General features: G+C 34.0%; 2 protein-coding genes across 8 annotated transcripts in view; both read left to right on the top strand.

Annotated features, from left to right (window-relative positions):
• The first annotated feature begins 856 nt into the window (after window positions 1-856).
• Window positions 857-5,503, top strand: LOC127986123 (LIM/homeobox protein Lhx2-like). Its single transcript, XM_052588351.1, has 5 exons — window positions 857-1,005; window positions 1,612-1,796; window positions 2,352-2,707; window positions 3,922-4,109; window positions 5,053-5,503. Exons 1-5 carry the CDS (start codon window positions 988-990, stop codon window positions 5,302-5,304), a joined length of 999 nt encoding a protein of 332 aa, XP_052444311.1. The 5' UTR covers window positions 857-987; the 3' UTR covers window positions 5,305-5,503.
• Window positions 5,504-8,188: 2,685 nt separating this feature from the next.
• The window catches only part of LOC127986119 (serine/threonine-protein kinase Nek7-like), a 56,181-nt gene continuing 47,945 nt past the window's right edge, over window positions 8,189-16,424 (top strand). The window contains exons 1-8 of one of the 7 annotated variants that reach the window (XM_052588341.1): window positions 8,383-8,587; window positions 12,876-12,938; window positions 13,135-13,275; window positions 13,534-13,596; window positions 13,683-13,793; window positions 14,557-14,665; window positions 14,764-14,871; window positions 15,020-15,114. In XM_052588341.1, coding sequence (XP_052444301.1) covers window positions 8,477-8,587; window positions 12,876-12,938; window positions 13,135-13,275; window positions 13,534-13,596; window positions 13,683-13,793; window positions 14,557-14,665; window positions 14,764-14,871; window positions 15,020-15,114 — 801 coding nt within the window. In that variant the 5' untranslated portion in view covers window positions 8,383-8,476. Of the gene's footprint in view, window positions 8,342-8,369; window positions 8,588-12,875; window positions 12,939-13,134; window positions 13,276-13,533; window positions 13,597-13,682; window positions 13,794-14,556; window positions 14,666-14,763; window positions 14,872-15,019; window positions 15,115-16,424 lie in introns of those variants that run through there. The other 6 variants (XM_052588340.1, XR_008160774.1, XM_052588344.1 and 3 more) reach the window with 6 other exon arrangements.

A 16,424-nucleotide genomic window follows, 5' to 3' on the forward strand; every position in this document is an offset into this window, starting at 1 on the left:
CTTTACACATAGACTACACACACATATACAATTTCATAATAAATGAAAAGAAAATAGAATACAAAAAGATTAGAAAGGTATAGTTCGATTTTTTTAAGAATAGAATTAGAATAGTGAGGGTTAAAGTTAGAGGGTCAATATATATATAAGACTACATAATAGACGTCACATATTATCTCTGACTGGATGACAATTGTTTCTATTATAATTTTATTGTGGCTGTATTGTATTGATTAGGCCTAACGGCTTGTTTACGTCTGAATAAAGTTTGCCGTTTCAGAATAGAATAGAATACAATAGAATAGAATACAATAGAATAGAATATGGATATGGACAAACTTGTTATTTTTTGCTACTCCTAAATTTACTTTAATTAGTTGCCTTTAAACACTGATTCAGTAATATGAACATGATTCAGGATCCATATGACTGTCTGTATGAGGCGCGAGCAAACAGCGGTAATACCTCCTCCCGTCCCTAAGCGCACGGGGTCTGATGTAACCTTATTCAAAGCTTGACTGAGTTAACGGACCTCTTACTCAAAAGAAAAGGGAGCAACTGAAGACGGAGAAACATCCATACTGGGAATCTGCTATTCCAAACAAAGTTTCTGATTGCAGTTTATTTAGACTCTGAGAGTTATATTCCTTTCCTTTATTTACGTTTTTACCTTTTAATGCATTTTATATTGAAAGATTTTTTTATGAGTGAAGTAGATAGATAGATAGATAGATAGATAGATAGATAGATAGATAGATAGATAGATAGATAGATAGATAGATAGATAGATAGATAGATAGATAGATAGATAGATAGATAGATAGATAGATAGATAGATAGATAGATAGATAGAACAGGTGGAACATCCTCGAGCACATGGATAACCTCCTATTTGGAGACATCTCATCATTTCTCTGACCCAAAGAGTTAAAATAGACATTCATCCTTGCACCGCGGGACAGAAGGACCTCACTGCTCTATGACAACATGGAAAACAATGAATCAGTAAGAATTCATCTTATTCTTTTGTAATGTAAATATGAATCATATTTCATTTTTTTCAACTTTTAGCAATGTAAAAAGTGAAAATGTGCAGTTGTAAACAGTCTTTTGTTCGATATGTGAATTGAACAAGTCCAGTTGTGTTAAATAATCATTTTGTGTTTATAAAACCTTTTCATTTAAATGTTACAATATTAAATACCTTTTCGTTTTTTTATCTTATTATTTTCCAGAAAATGTATTTATTAGTTTTGCACAAGACATGGAATAATAAATTCAGTAGCCTATAATATGTACAGAATTAATTCATACGAAAAGTGACGGTTGTTTTAAAGTAGCCTATTAAATTATATTTAACACCATTGGCAAGTTCTGCATGGCACAATTAGTACAGTAAACCACACATTAATTATTTTTAGGCTGATTAAGGAAGAAATTGTCGGCTTCAAAACATAAGTCTATTTATTCATATAAATGTTCATATAGTTTTTGAAGGAGAAGTTTAAGCATATAGGCTATAAATGAACCGATTTTGGTAAAATATATGACAACTTAAACTCAGTATGTTTGATAACGACGATAAATGTTTAGCTGTGGCGTTTCTTCCAGGGCTGTGAGTCTCCGATGTGCGCGGGCTGCGGCGCGCTGATCTCAGATCGCTTCTACCTGCTCGCGGCAGACAGACGGTGGCACGAGCGCTGTTTGAAATGCAGCGCGTGTCACGCTGACCTGGAGTCAGAGCTCACGTGCTTCAGTAAACACGGAGACATTTACTGTAAGGAAGACTATTACAGGTAAAATAAATGTATATTTAGATAAACTTCTCTATTTAACTTCGAAACGAGACTGTTACTCATCAGAAGCGCACTGATATTACTTCATACAGGGGCTAATGTCACTTACCTCAGAGAATATTGTTTCAATCCTTCAAATATTTACTAGAACAAAAAATGCAATTCTTTTAAAGAACGTTGACCTATGGCCTTGTTCCCACACTATATGGAATGCAATTTACCACAATGTGAACCTGCTGTTATTGATACTGATAAAAAAAAAAAAAAAAAAAAGAGCTATCATTTAATGAAATACATATATATATATATATATATATATATATATATATATATATATATATATATATATATCATGAATTATATTTTGTATAATTATTTTAAATTAAATGTGAATTATTATAAAATAGCATTTCATGAAACAAAATAAATGCAAAAGATTCTAGCTAACTCCTGCACCATTGTTTTGTGACAACATGCCCCAACACCCCTGTCCAGAGTTTTCACACACTTGATGCAGTAAAATTTATCTGAATAATAAAGATGTATTCTCTTAAGTAGGAGGTTTTCTTTGCAAAGATGTGCACGGTGCCACCTGGGAATCTCTGCTTCAGAGGTAGTGATGCGCGCCGGGGATCTGGTGTACCATTTGAGCTGCTTCTCCTGTGCCACCTGCGACAAAGTGCTGTTCACTGGAGATCACTACGGGATGAGAGAGACGTCAGTGTACTGCCGGGTACATTTCGAGATGATGCTGCAGAGGGAATGTCATACAGATTTGTATTATTCAGACATGTCTCCAGGAGAGCCAAACCCTGAGAGCGGCACATGCAATGAAGGGACCCCTGTGCACAGAGGACGGGCCCGGAAGAGGAAAAACTGTGATGCAACAGATCATGTTGCTTATAATTCAGGTAATGCATTTTAGATATTAGTTATATATATATATATATATATATATATATATATATATATATATATATATATATATATATATATATATATATATATATATATATATATTCATAATCTGTATTTTTACATGTCAAAAGTATGGATTAAGTAACTGTTTTCAAAAGTCTCTTGTACTCACCAAATCTGTATTTATTTGATTAAAAATGCAATACAAAATAGTAATACTGTAAAATTGTATTACAGTTTAAAGTAACAGTTTTTTATATTTTAAGTGTAATTTATTAATGCAATAGCAAAGCTGTTAAAAATAGCTGAAAAAATAAGATGCTTATTTATTTGATTATTTAATTAAACCAAGAAACAGTACCAAAGTACCAGGTTTGGGGTAAGTAAAACAAAAATAAATAAATATTTTACTTTTTTATTAATCAAAGAATCCTGAAAAAATGCACCATAATTTCCAGAAGCAGCAAAAACAGCTTCAACATAATTTATATTTAAGGACCAAATCAGCATGTAAGAAGTGATTTATAAAGGATCATGTGAATACTCAAAATACACTGACTGTATACTCAAACAAATTCTAACATTTCATAATATTACTGCCTTAAATTAATATTATTAATTGTTTTTATGTTGATCAAATAAATGCAGCCTTGGTTAACAAAAGACATTTCATGTCAAAAAAAAAAAAAAACTGAATTATTCAAAAATTCTTAACAGTAGTATAGGCTATATTTTGCATATATTACAGAATACAAATATTAATATTTTTTTATCAAACAATTACAAAGCCAGATCCTATAAAACACAAATATAATTTAAATGTAAAATACAATTGTTATTTTAATACAATTTTTCACTTATATTAATATGTAAAACTACTTAATATATATAAAAATACACACTATATATATATATATATATATATATATATATATATACACATATATATATATATATATATATTTATACACACATTATAAAAATGTATTCATTATTATTATAAATATTATAGATTGACTGTGGTAAACCATGTTCTATATAAAAGTGTCCTTAAAAATAAATTGTCATAGTTCTGGTACTTTTATTCTCAAGTATATGCATGCAGAAGATGAAAATGAGAAGACAATGTTTGCTATTGTTGAGTGTAATGCCCTGGCCTTTAGTGTGAGTCATGTCAGCAGTGATTAGCTGTTTGTGTGCGCTCTAGATGTGAGCGACATGGGTGTGGACTTGCCGGAGAGAGTGAGCTGTCAGAAGTCCAAACGCATGAGAACCTCTTTCAAGCATCACCAGCTGCGGAGCATGCAGAACTTCTTCACCCACAACCACAACCCAGATGCCAAAGACCTCAAAGAGCTCTCCCAGAAAACCGGCCTCACCAAACGTGTGCTCCAGGTCAGAAAAACCTCTCTGGACCTCTGTTTGAGTTAGATATACAGTGGGATCCAAAAGTCTGGGACAACATTAAAAATGTGGCATTTAAGCATGGAAATAAACTGAAAGGTTTAGAATGGAAGCTTGTTTTTTAAAGAATTGAGAGTTTATATCTCACAATTTTTATAAACATATTGTAAATGTGAGTTTACATCTCGTTTACAACTAACAATTTCTAATCTTGTTACATCTTTATAATGAATTATGAGTCAACATCTCACAATTCAGACTTCTCTTCTCAAAGACAAAATTGTGAGATATAACCTCGTTTCAAGAAAAAAGGTCAGATATGTACGATAAAAAGTCACAATTGGCTTTTTTTTTTTTTTTAATTATCCCATCCAAGCTTCCATAATTGCAGAATTACGAAAGAAAAAACTTCAGAATTCTAAGATCTCGCAATTACAAAATTATGATTTGTAATTCTGGAAAAAACAAGCAATTATGAGAATGAACAAAAAAAAAAAAAAGATAAGGACTGAAAAAAAAATTGCATTTACCTTTTTTATTTTTTGGTGGAACAAAGGTTTCATAATTGCGAGAAAACAAGTTAGAAGTGTGAGATGTAAATGTAAAATTTTAATAAAATGTCAGAATTATGAGAGAAAAAGTTGCAATTAATGCTTTTATTTATTTTTTATTTCATGGTGGAAAACCGGCTTCAATAGTGTAGGGTTTAGAAAATGAATATAATGATGAAAAATGAATACAAACTATTTGTAGGTTTGGCACTTTTTCTAAGTCACTAATCAAAGTGAATTTACAACACTGATCATTTGATTCCTTTGAATACAGACAAGTCAGATGTTCTTGTTTTCAATTTCACTGAAATATGAAATATTGAATTCCCTCCATCACAGATGATATGTAAATAAGTCTAATTTTGTCTTTATTTTTTCTGCAGGTATGGTTCCAAAATACCCGTGCAAAATTCAGGAGAAGCTGTCTATACCAGGAGAGCGTGGGAGTGGACAATGTTTCAGACAATTCCACCATCACATCCCCATCAGTGCCTTCACCCCAACTATCCCACAGATCTCTGAGCCCATCCAGCCCCACCGGCACCTCTCCATCACAACACACACTCAACACATTAGCACAACACAGTCACAACACAAACTCCCAAATGCCTTCTGAGTTCCTCTACCACTCTTAAACATTTGATTATTTATATATTTTCTTAAGATCTGTGTATAACTATCATTCATTAACTGAAGCAAAGAGAATCTCACAGTAAGTCTTTTGCTGTCATTCCATTTCAATTTGATTTGGAATGGAACTCAGAATGCTAGCATAGTATGTACTGCATACTGCATATCATAGACTATATGATGCCTTTTACATTTTAAAAGTAGTGTATCAATATGCAATTGGTAAACTGTCACTGAAATCATTGTTTTTTATGCAAGTTGCATCCAAAAGTCATCTTGGAAATGGCATTTCTATCTAATTGGTCATATATAAATGTCTAATATGATTTGTAAGAGGGCACTGATCAAAAATTACAGTAAAGACTTCAAACTTTCTATTCATCAAAACAGTTTACACAACAATATTAAGTTAAAAAAAACTGTTTTCAATACTGACAATGATAATAAAAATTTTTTTGCAGCAAATCAGCATATTAGAAGGATTTCTGAAGGATCGCGTGACCCTGGGGACTGGAGTAATGATGCTGAAAATTCAGCTTTGACGTGACAGGAATAAATAGCATTTTACAGTAATTAGAAAACAGCTATTTAAAACTGCAATAATATTTAACAATATTACAGTTTTAATGTATCATTGATCAAATAAATGCAGCCTTGGTAAGCAAAAGAGACTAAATGAAAAAAAAAACTTTTCCCACCAACCCCAATCTTTTGAACAGTAGTGTGTTATCAATATGAAGTCATTAAGAGTCTAAACATCATGACTGAACTGAACAGTAAACACACTTAAACAAGCCTACATACACCCATATGTGCACAGAGGAAAATCAGATGTGGCAACTTTTTTTGAACTCTCTGAACAAGATTAACTAGGCTTAAATAAAGTATTCACATTCTGAAAAAAAAAATGTTTGTTTATTCAGCACTGGCGTTTGATTATTTTGACTCTGGTGGGTTGTTTTCTTCTTTTGTGTGAGTATGGGTGTTTGCGTGTGTAAAGTTTGTCCAGTGTAATTATCCTGATCCGTACTGAGGTGATTGTGGTTTGCATTGTGCAGTTACGAGCTGAGACTGAAGTCAGCCAGAGCTGGAGAGGTTTGCGGAGATACGCGGTCACAGCATCAAACAGAGAAAGAGATTCGCTGCGGTCTTTCTTCCATGACCGCATCTTTTATTAGCTGCTAATGAAGTCTTAGGGCTGTACTGCAGAAAATATTTTCAGAGTTTCTCTTCGTTAGGGCGTTCTTTAAAATTATGCACAATCTTCAAATAAAAATAAATAAATAATAATAATAATAATAATAATAATAATAAATCAACCGGAAGGTGGAAAGAGGAAGAAGAACATAGAAAATAATAATGAATGAGTGGTGTTTGATTTGGACTATTTCTATATGCTGCACATTTCATGCTTGTGGTTGTGGTTCGACCAAGTGTTTACCACGAGGAAGCACGTGTGTACGTGTGTGTCTGGTTTGTGTTTACGCATGTGTGCTTTTATGGAGGGGAGATTACAGGACACACTGCTCTCCTTCCCACAGACAACTACATGGAAAGCATTTAGGCCTACATACGTGATTTAAGTATCTTTGTATTTATTTACTTGTTTATTTGTATTATTATGATATTTTTGTCCTTGCATATTTACTTGGCAAACTTTAAGAATATGTTCTAAAGTGGTCATATTCTGATACACATACACTGGTAAAGAGTGTAAAACATATTCAACAGTAAAATGTAAATGTATTTACTTAAATTAACATTGTGTATTATAATATATGGGCTTTATATTATAAAAAGTATATTATAGCCTACAATATAATTTCTACACCCATTTTCTTGAACTTGCCTAGTGCCCCACAAATGTTCTGGCTAGTCGTGGTCTGAATGATTAATATATTCATTGCATTCTTTGTCCAAAAATATGAAGGCAATGCAGGCTCTCTCCCTTTCCCCCCACTGTCTGAGACCTCGAGGGGGCGCTAGTGAATTTCAAATTGCTGAGATGCCTGATGACTGTGCTCAATAAAGAATCATAAAAATCCACACATTATACAGTCTTGTCATTCTTTTTTAATGCCAATAAACAGAGATTTTGTCACTTCCTCCAGTACAACACGTCAAATACGTCTGTCTGCAACAGCTAACTTTGAGTGAGTGTTTGTGTGTTAAAGGCAGACACATGTTGGAAAGGTATTTGCTCATAATTTCCCCACAAAAATGACAACTATTTGGTTGAAATGAGCGAGTGTGCGTGCAAGAGACCGAGAGAGGTGGGAGAGCTGCAAACTCAAGAAAGGTGTGGGTCCGCTTTCCATAAACCATAGCAGGCCACATGAAAAGTCTGGGGGTTTTGCTGATGTATCATTATTGTACATGGGGTTATAGTGAAACAAATGTCGTCATGATGCTGTCATAGACCTGTCTGAATTACCCATCTTAAAGGTTAGGTTGGGACGTATTAGTCTGCAGAGCTTAATTTATGCATTTCTTACAGACACAACATCCTTTTTTTTTTTTTTTTGTCAATATAACCACTACTACTAATAGGATATAAAAATTTTGAAAAATAAAAGTCAACATTTATTATTATTTTTATGAAGCAGTTGTGATATTGTCAAATAAATTAAATTAAATAAATAATATAGTAATTGTCAGACCCCTTATTATTGTTATTTATTTACTCATTTATAATTATAATAATATGTTTTTGGTATTATTCTGTTAATTATCTAAAATAAATAATGCAAAAAAAATAACATGACTTACTGTAAATACTACTAGTAAGACTACAAAAAAATTAATCATAATGTCATTATTTATCATAAACTATGAAACAAAATATCTGAATTACCAAGCTTTTTTCCTCGCTGAGAAAGTGAAGGGCACGAGCTGTGGGTTACTGTAGTCACAGATCACAGCCATGTGATGCGCGGGGTGTGACTCAAACTTGCGTGGCCCGTGACATTGTCTGGAAACTGACCAAAGGGGCTTCGCAGCATTTTTCATTCCTGTAAATGTCTGAGGCACCGCGCTGGACAGGTAAGTGGAACTACTGCGTGACTTTTAACCCAATTTGCTGTGAAAACGCTCGTGACGCTCGCGATATGGCATTACAGTTGCACAACGTGCTGCTCTTTTAGAAGATATCGTGTCAAATTATTCACGGGGTGCATAATGTCGCAGTACAGCAATAAGAAAAAGAGAATTGAAAAACTAAATGAACACAAGGCTTTTGAGTTGCTTTGGATTAAACTAGTTTACATGGAACGACGAATGGTAGGCATTGTAAGTATCTCATAGTTCACGTCTAACAATGCTCTTGCGCGGAAAGTAGATCTGTTTTGAAAGTTCATGCATCTGTTTTCTGAATACAAGGGCCTAGTTCCGCTCGTTGATATGTTTCCAGAAGATTTAACGGCAATAAATAAACCCAAAACAATCGCATCGCACTGTAAATGTTGTATAGGGAATAAAACACATTAAGTATAAATAAATGCTCATCTAGTTCAACGGGAACACCCACCTTCACATTGTAACTTCGATTATATGTGCAGATATAACTTACTGCTCTGAATTAACTATTGCATGTCATTATGGTTTATTTATTCTGATAATAAGTCGCTTTTAATGTTTAGTTGTTTGTATGATCGCACTGAAGAGCGCTTGTTTTTTATAAGGAAAAGCTGCAGTTCTGACTCCGCCCACACACACAGTTTGTTTGTATCCTTTCACGTGTTGTTGGACACAAAATAGCTTTCCCCCCTTATTTTTTTTTTATCGATATGACTCATGCAGTTACAGGAAACATGTTACGCAAAAAACACTGCATGCTAGCAATAAATACAATTAAACATTTATATTAAACATGCAATTAAAAATAGGCTACATAAAATCACATAGATATAAAATCACGTGGAATTCAGTAACTCGCAATAAATAAGCAAACCTTCAGAATATTAATTAACAATATTACTAAAACAGCATAAACTTGACTACCTAACTAGTTGACACAATGTGTCACCTACCTAGTTCACGGCTTCTCTTCCTGTCAAATTATTAAGGCTTTAAAGAATAATTAGGCCTAGTTATGGCATGTAGTGAGAATATGCATGTGATTAATGACTTTAACTGTACGTTATGTTGTTTTCATCCAAGCACAGTAGATCAGTGCTAATCAAATTAGGTCCAACGTTTTCATTTTTGTGACAGGTTACGATGCAGAACTGATGTGGGCTTCTTCCATCAAATCGAATGATTTAATCATGCAGGTCTGTTTGATCAGACGTGTGTGTGTGGGTTTCTGTACACGCTCGGGGCTTTTTGGAAGTGAGATTGGGGATATGTGACGGGGGTTTCTGCTATTGAGTTTTTAGATCTGTAGCATTGTACCGAGCGGAAACAGATGCGCGTGCATGACTCACCAGAGAGACTCGAACCGCGCGCACTTTACTTCTTCAAGACCACTGCTAATCTTAGATCCTTTATATCCACAATCTTAAAGGGATGGTTCACTCTCTAATTGTTCCAAACCCGTGTGCGTTTCTTCCTTCTGTGAACACAAAATAAGATATTTTGAGGAATGCAGATAACCAAATAGTTGACGGTATCCATTGACTTCTAAAATTCTATAGTTTCTATACTATACTTCTATAGTTTTATAGTATCTGTTAATACCTATACCAACATCTATTCTTATAATAATAGAAGGCAGTAAAACAGAAAACCACTTGTTGAATCAGAGCTCATCCTATAAGTGGCCTGTCCATACTTTTTCTACCGTAAATTATATAATTCATAGTTTTTGCATGCAAAAAAAAAAAAAAAAAAAAAGTTAGGTAAAAGTAACTAACATTTAACCAATTAACACGTTTACTATTGTAGCATTTTTACACAATAAAAGTGTAATATTTAAAATAACAGTATTTTTTTATTTTTATGCATCTGATCTACTACACCCTTCCCTATCCAGAAAAGCCACATGCTAGAAACAGTATACTCTTTTATAAGAGTTGTGTCATATGCAATTCTAAACATAGCCATCGTTATAAAATTCCTGTGTAGATAAGAATTAGCAAAATGATGCTTGACGTGTTTCTAAGTATAGGGTTTCTAAGAAAAATGTGATTCAGTGTCACCTCAAACCCATCTGAAAACACCGAAAGCAAACATAAGCAGTGTGGTTTTGGAAACAAACACAGTGGTGTGTGTTTGAACAGAGAACTGCATGTCCAGAAGTGTGTCTCTTTGTTATAATGTTCCTTTGTGTGTGTGTGTGTGTGTGTTTGTGTGTGTGTGTGTGTGTGTGTGTGTGTGTGTTTGAGTGTGTGTGAGAGAGAGAGAGAGAGAGAGAAAGAGAGAGAAGAGAGGCACTGTTTCAGGGGGTAAGATAGAATTCTTCCTGTGCATTTTCTTCACATGAATGAAAGGAAATTGGTACAGGACCACCCTCTCCTTCCCTTCCACTAAATCTTTCTCTCTTTTTTCTCTCCTTCTGTAGACCTGTTTTTAACACATCTATCTAGATCCAAAAAACTTGATCTAACTTTATCTACATAACTTTATATCAAAAGATAGGTATAACTGTGTGTGTGTGTGTGTGTGTGTGTGTATATATATATTTATATATTAGTCCTGTCAACCGATTAATTAGTGTATGTGTGCTGCGTATATTTATTATGCATGTATAAATACACACACATGCACTATATATTTTGGAAATATTTACATGCATATGCATTTATTCTATTTCTATTATATATATATATATATATAAACATAGTGTTCTTAAATATTTACATGTATGTGTTATACCAAATATACACAGCACACATATATATTGTGTATACAAAAACTTATTTTGGATGCGATTAATCATGATTAATCATTTGACAGCACTAATATATGTGCACACAGAAACACACTTAAAAATGAGTTCAACATATGCTCATTCTGCTAATTAGTTTTTATTATGCCTCTTAGGTACGGAATGTTACAGGAACAGTCATTTGTGTTTGTGTGTATTTGTGAATGTGGGTCAGTAGGTTTCTCGGGAGTTTGTTTAAAATAAAACAGGAGCTGTTTGTACATGTCAAGCCGTACAGTGTGGAAGAGAACATGTGCCCTGAAGACGACTCATACACACTCATACACACCCCTGTTCCCATGCGTCTGTGCACATACAGCACACTCACAATGTATTCTCTGGAACACTTTACTCAGGTTACACTAATCTGATACCTGGATAGGTACTGAAACTATAACAGACCTTTTTTAATAGGTTAGATTTAAGTGAGGCGCAACCGATCCGGTCTGTTAGGCATGATTATGTAAAGCATCATCTTGCAGGTATCCAGATGACTTATCAGGATAAAGTGGAATGGTGTATCCCTGCCCTTCTCTAGAAGTCACACACTTCAATGCACTCTTTTCTCAATGCAATCTTTTGATCTGTCATGTGTTTCTGTAAAGAAAGTTTTAAAGAATTTCCCTAGTATTTTGAGAGTGGGTGTTTTGGAAAAAATAAAATGCTAAAACGATGATAAGAGACAGGAAGAATTTGTCTAAATGCATGTGTTTCATAATTTCCTGCTGCTTATCACTTTATAAATTGGGGTGCGGGGGTGTTGGTGTTAATTGCTCAGAGCCAAGATAAGTGTTTAATTTCTCTTTAAGTAAAATTTTATTCATATTTTAGTGGCATAAATAGTAGTGGTTTTAGACTTTTTGGATGCAGCATAGCTCTGGGTGATATATTGAATATTCACAATATAGTATAAAATTAAGCAAGCAACTTTTCATTTAGTAAAGAAAAATACTGCATTTTACTTGCATTAAACATTTTGAAATAAGCATAAATTAAAAAATCAGTGGACAACCCTGATCGATTTGGGTTCAGTAAGTCTTTGTTTTGTTTTTTTAAGAAATTAAAAATGTATTTAGCAAGCATGCACATAATTTTGACAGTGACAGTGAAGACATTTATAAAGGATGATGATGCTTTTGAAAACAATTCTATTCACCAAAAAAAATCATTGATAATAATAAGAAATATTTCTTGAGCAGCAAATCAGCATATTAAAGAGATTTCTGAAGGATCATGTGACACTGAAGACTGGAGGAAAATTCAGCTTTGCATCACAGAAATAAATAACATTTTCAAATATATAGAAAACACTTATTTTAAGTTATTTGAATATTTCAGAATTTTGCTGTTTTAATTGTATTTTTAGACAAAAAAAATTGGTGCTTTGCTGAGCATAGCTTCTTTCCATTTCCTCAAAAAGAAATAAATCAATTAACCATCTTATCGATCCCAATCTTTTTAAACAAAAACGCAGGATGATTTATACCACAAAGTTACATTTTTTATTTTGCTCTCATCTGTCATAATCCACTGCTGTTTTAAAGCACTGACAGCTGCTTTTTATTCTCAGGCTTTGTTTGAACGGCTAAGGATTGTTTTTATCGTTACTGAAAAACTAGAATTAAACAAAGCAGCCATCTGGAAATGAAACGACCCGTTTGATAAAGCAGACGCCTTTTGATTGACTCTGTCCTTTGTGTTTGCCTGCAGGTCTGGAATGTCATTATGGAGCAGAACAGCCTTCAAGATCAGAATCAAAATTACACAGTGCCGGTACAGAACGACCAGATCTGACCACACACACACACACACGTGCAGCTGCGGGCACAAGCCTGGGCTCACGCGGCCACACACACTGTTATTACAACAGCAGACAGAAGCTTTTATGAATCATCGCATTGATAATACTGATATTACCACACCGCTCTGACTCTCACTGTCTCTTTCTGTTCCTCTGTCTGTCTCTCAGAGGAACATGTTAGGATATGGATTCTATTCATTGATGTCAAACTTCCTCATCGAGAAAAAGATCGGCCGTGGTCAGTTTAGTGAGGTCTATAAAGCCACTTGTCTACTGGACAACCAGCAAGTGGCACTAAAAAAAGTACAGGTGAGCATTTACATGTCTTTTAATTCCATTTTACTCATACTGTTGCAGCTTGTATTCTAATGTATAATGCATGCAAAATGTGCAGTGTTTAACCAGAGAAAACTGTCTATAATGCAGTGCACTTGACCTTATCTTACATTGCCAGTGTGACGAATGAACCAAGAACCAATTTTATCATCCATTGCTCAACATTCAATTACCCAATTTGACACAACCGTGCTTCCGGGTGGATGTTGTAATATTGTGTTGTTTTCTCAGTTCTTTGAAATGATGGATGCTAAAGCCCGGCAGGACTGCATTAAAGAGATCGACTTGTTGAAGGTTAGCAGCGTGCGTTTTTAAACTCAAACAAGTGTCTTTGTTTTTGAGAGTTTGGTGAGGTTTGTTTTTTCATTCTGTGATTGCAGCAACTGAACCATCCAAACATCATTAAGTATTTGGACTCGTTTATAGAAGGACACGAGCTGAATATCGTTCTGGAGTTAGCAGGCGCTGGTGACCTTTCACAGATGATTAAGGTCAGTGTCAGGCAACACATTAAACAAACAAAAGAATGTCATTAAATGTGCATGTGTTGTTTTTTTTTATTTTTTTGTTCATGTTTGTTAATAATATTTGTTGATGTTTCGAATATGATCTAAAGTTCTGTTTAAATATTAATTTTAGTTTTATTTTTTGTAAATTTGTTGTTTTTTTTAAGTCATTTTTTTGTTTTAGTTTTTTTAATTATATATATTGTTTTAATTAAGTTGTAGTTTTTTAGTATTAGTTTATTCATATAATGCCTTTTCTTATACTCTTTTTATAGTTTCTTTCAATATTTTGAATTCGATTTTATTTTTGTATTTACTATTTTTATTTTGGTCATTATTTTAGCAATTTTATTGTGTGTTTTTGTCCATTCTATTAGTTTTATTGAATATGTATTTGTAGTTTTTATTCAGTTGCACTTTTTTTGCATTATTCTAATTATTTAGTGTGTGTGTGTGTGTGTGTATTTATACACACACACACACACACACACGTATATAGTTTTTATTAAGTTGCAATTTTTTTAGCATTATTAGTATTATCAATTTCTTTTTAGTCATTGATCAGTTTTAGTATTAGCTTATTTAGCTGCTTTAACACTGCAACTTAAAATTAATGTCTCTGTAACTGGATGAAATAAAATACATTTGTTTTACATTTTATTTCAGTTAATATTTTATTTCAAGCAAAGGAAATGTTTATGGTTTTATCATTTGTTTTAGTTCATGATAATAACCCTGTCGTGTGTAGTATTTTAAGAAGAAGCGGAGGTTGATTCCTGAACGAGCGATATGGAAGTATTTTGTGCAGCTGTGCAGCGCGCTGGAACACATGCACTCACGCAGAGTCATGCATCGAGGTAAATCCACTTTCTTTCTAATACAGACACATATGATTTTTCCTATCAATGTGCACTCATTTATTTTGTTCTTCTGTACATGTTTGTGTGTGCATCAGATATAAAACCAGCCAACGTCTTCATCACAGCTACTGGAGAGGTCAAACTCGGTGACCTTGGGCTAGGTCGATTCTTTAGCTCCAAAACCACTGCTGCGCACTCTCTTGGTACAACTGACCTCCACACAAACACTCAGATAAACACACACTTCATGCATGTACTGAGTGGAGTGAAATAACTAAACCAGCCAGTCAATATAAATATGCAAATACACAGGAACTGCATACCTGCTTAACTTGTATCTGTCTTTTACAGTTGGAACTCCATATTACATGTCTCCTGAGAGGATTCATGAAAACGGCTACAACTTCAAATCAGACATCTGGTCCTTGGGTTGCTTGCTTTATGAGGTACACAAACACATACAGTCATTTCTTCATGCTAGTATCCATAAGTGTGAATGTATTTTTTTAAATAAGTCTCTTATGCTCACCAAGGCTGCATTTATTTGATCAAAACTACAGTAAAAAGTTAGATATATTATTGCAATTTAAAATAACTATTTTCTATACGAATATGTTTTAAAATGTAATTTATTCCTGTGATGCAAAGCTGAATTTTCAGCATCATTACACCAATCTTCAGTGTCACATGATCTTTCAGAAATCATTCTAATATGCTATATTGCTGCTTGAGAAAGATTTCTGATTATTATAAATGCTGCCAACAGTTTCTGCTGCTTAAAGGGGGGGTGACATGCTATTTCATGCATACTGAGTTTTTTACACTGTTAAAGAGTTGGATTCCCATGCTAAACATGGACAAAGTTTCAAAAATTAAGTTGTACGTTTGAAGGAGTATTTCTGTTCCAAAAATACTCCTTCCGGTTTGTCACAAGTTTCTGAAAGTTTTTTTTGAGTATGGGTCTGTATGACGTTAGATGGAGCGGAATTTCCTTATATATGTTCCCTGCATTTCGAAGATGCTTGTAAACAACAAGGCCCAGTTTGACGCCGGATTTGCGTATCGTTTATTTCTTAAGGATAATTCAGTCCCAACGAAAAAGGGTCACGATCGTGTGTTGGAACCGCAGGCGGTGAGTAAAACTGCTTCAAATAACTCTGTGTTGTTAACTTAGCTATCGGCGCGTAAGCACATCAACACATCACATACCACATAGAGACGTCCTGCTGTAACGTTAGTCATTGCTGATGCTGCTCTCGTTCAGTTTCAGCCTCGGGATCTGATTCTGGATCATAAATAAACGGCTGAATCTGACTGTTAGCCATGGTTTATTTTGGATGTTTTTTTTTTCCTCACGGTAATATCACAACTTCCAAACGCTCTCAACGCAAAAGCCTACTCGCGCTCGTGATTCTTTAGCTCCGCCCACACGTCGCGCCTCCAGACGCTCGTGTTTTTCCACACAGACTATTTTTTTAAATCGGCACAGACTGTTTTTCTCTTATAAATATAATAAAACTAAAGACTTCTTGGAGATATGAAGGATGCAGTACTACTCTATAGGTACTCAAGATTAACAGGAGATTGAGTGAAAATGGGCATTTCACCCCCCCCCCCCCCCTTTTAATATTTTTGAGGAAAATACGATTTTTCCCCCCAAGACTCTTTGATGAACAGAAAGTTAAAAATAGCATGTATTTGAAATAGAAATCTTTTGTAATCCTACCAAAACAAAATTACCAATAAAATTCAGTAC

The sequence above is a fragment of the Carassius gibelio genome, chromosome B21, assembly GCF_023724105.1.
Source record: "Carassius gibelio isolate Cgi1373 ecotype wild population from Czech Republic chromosome B21, carGib1.2-hapl.c, whole genome shotgun sequence".
NCBI classification, from domain to species: Eukaryota; Metazoa; Chordata; class Actinopteri; order Cypriniformes; family Cyprinidae; genus Carassius; species Carassius gibelio.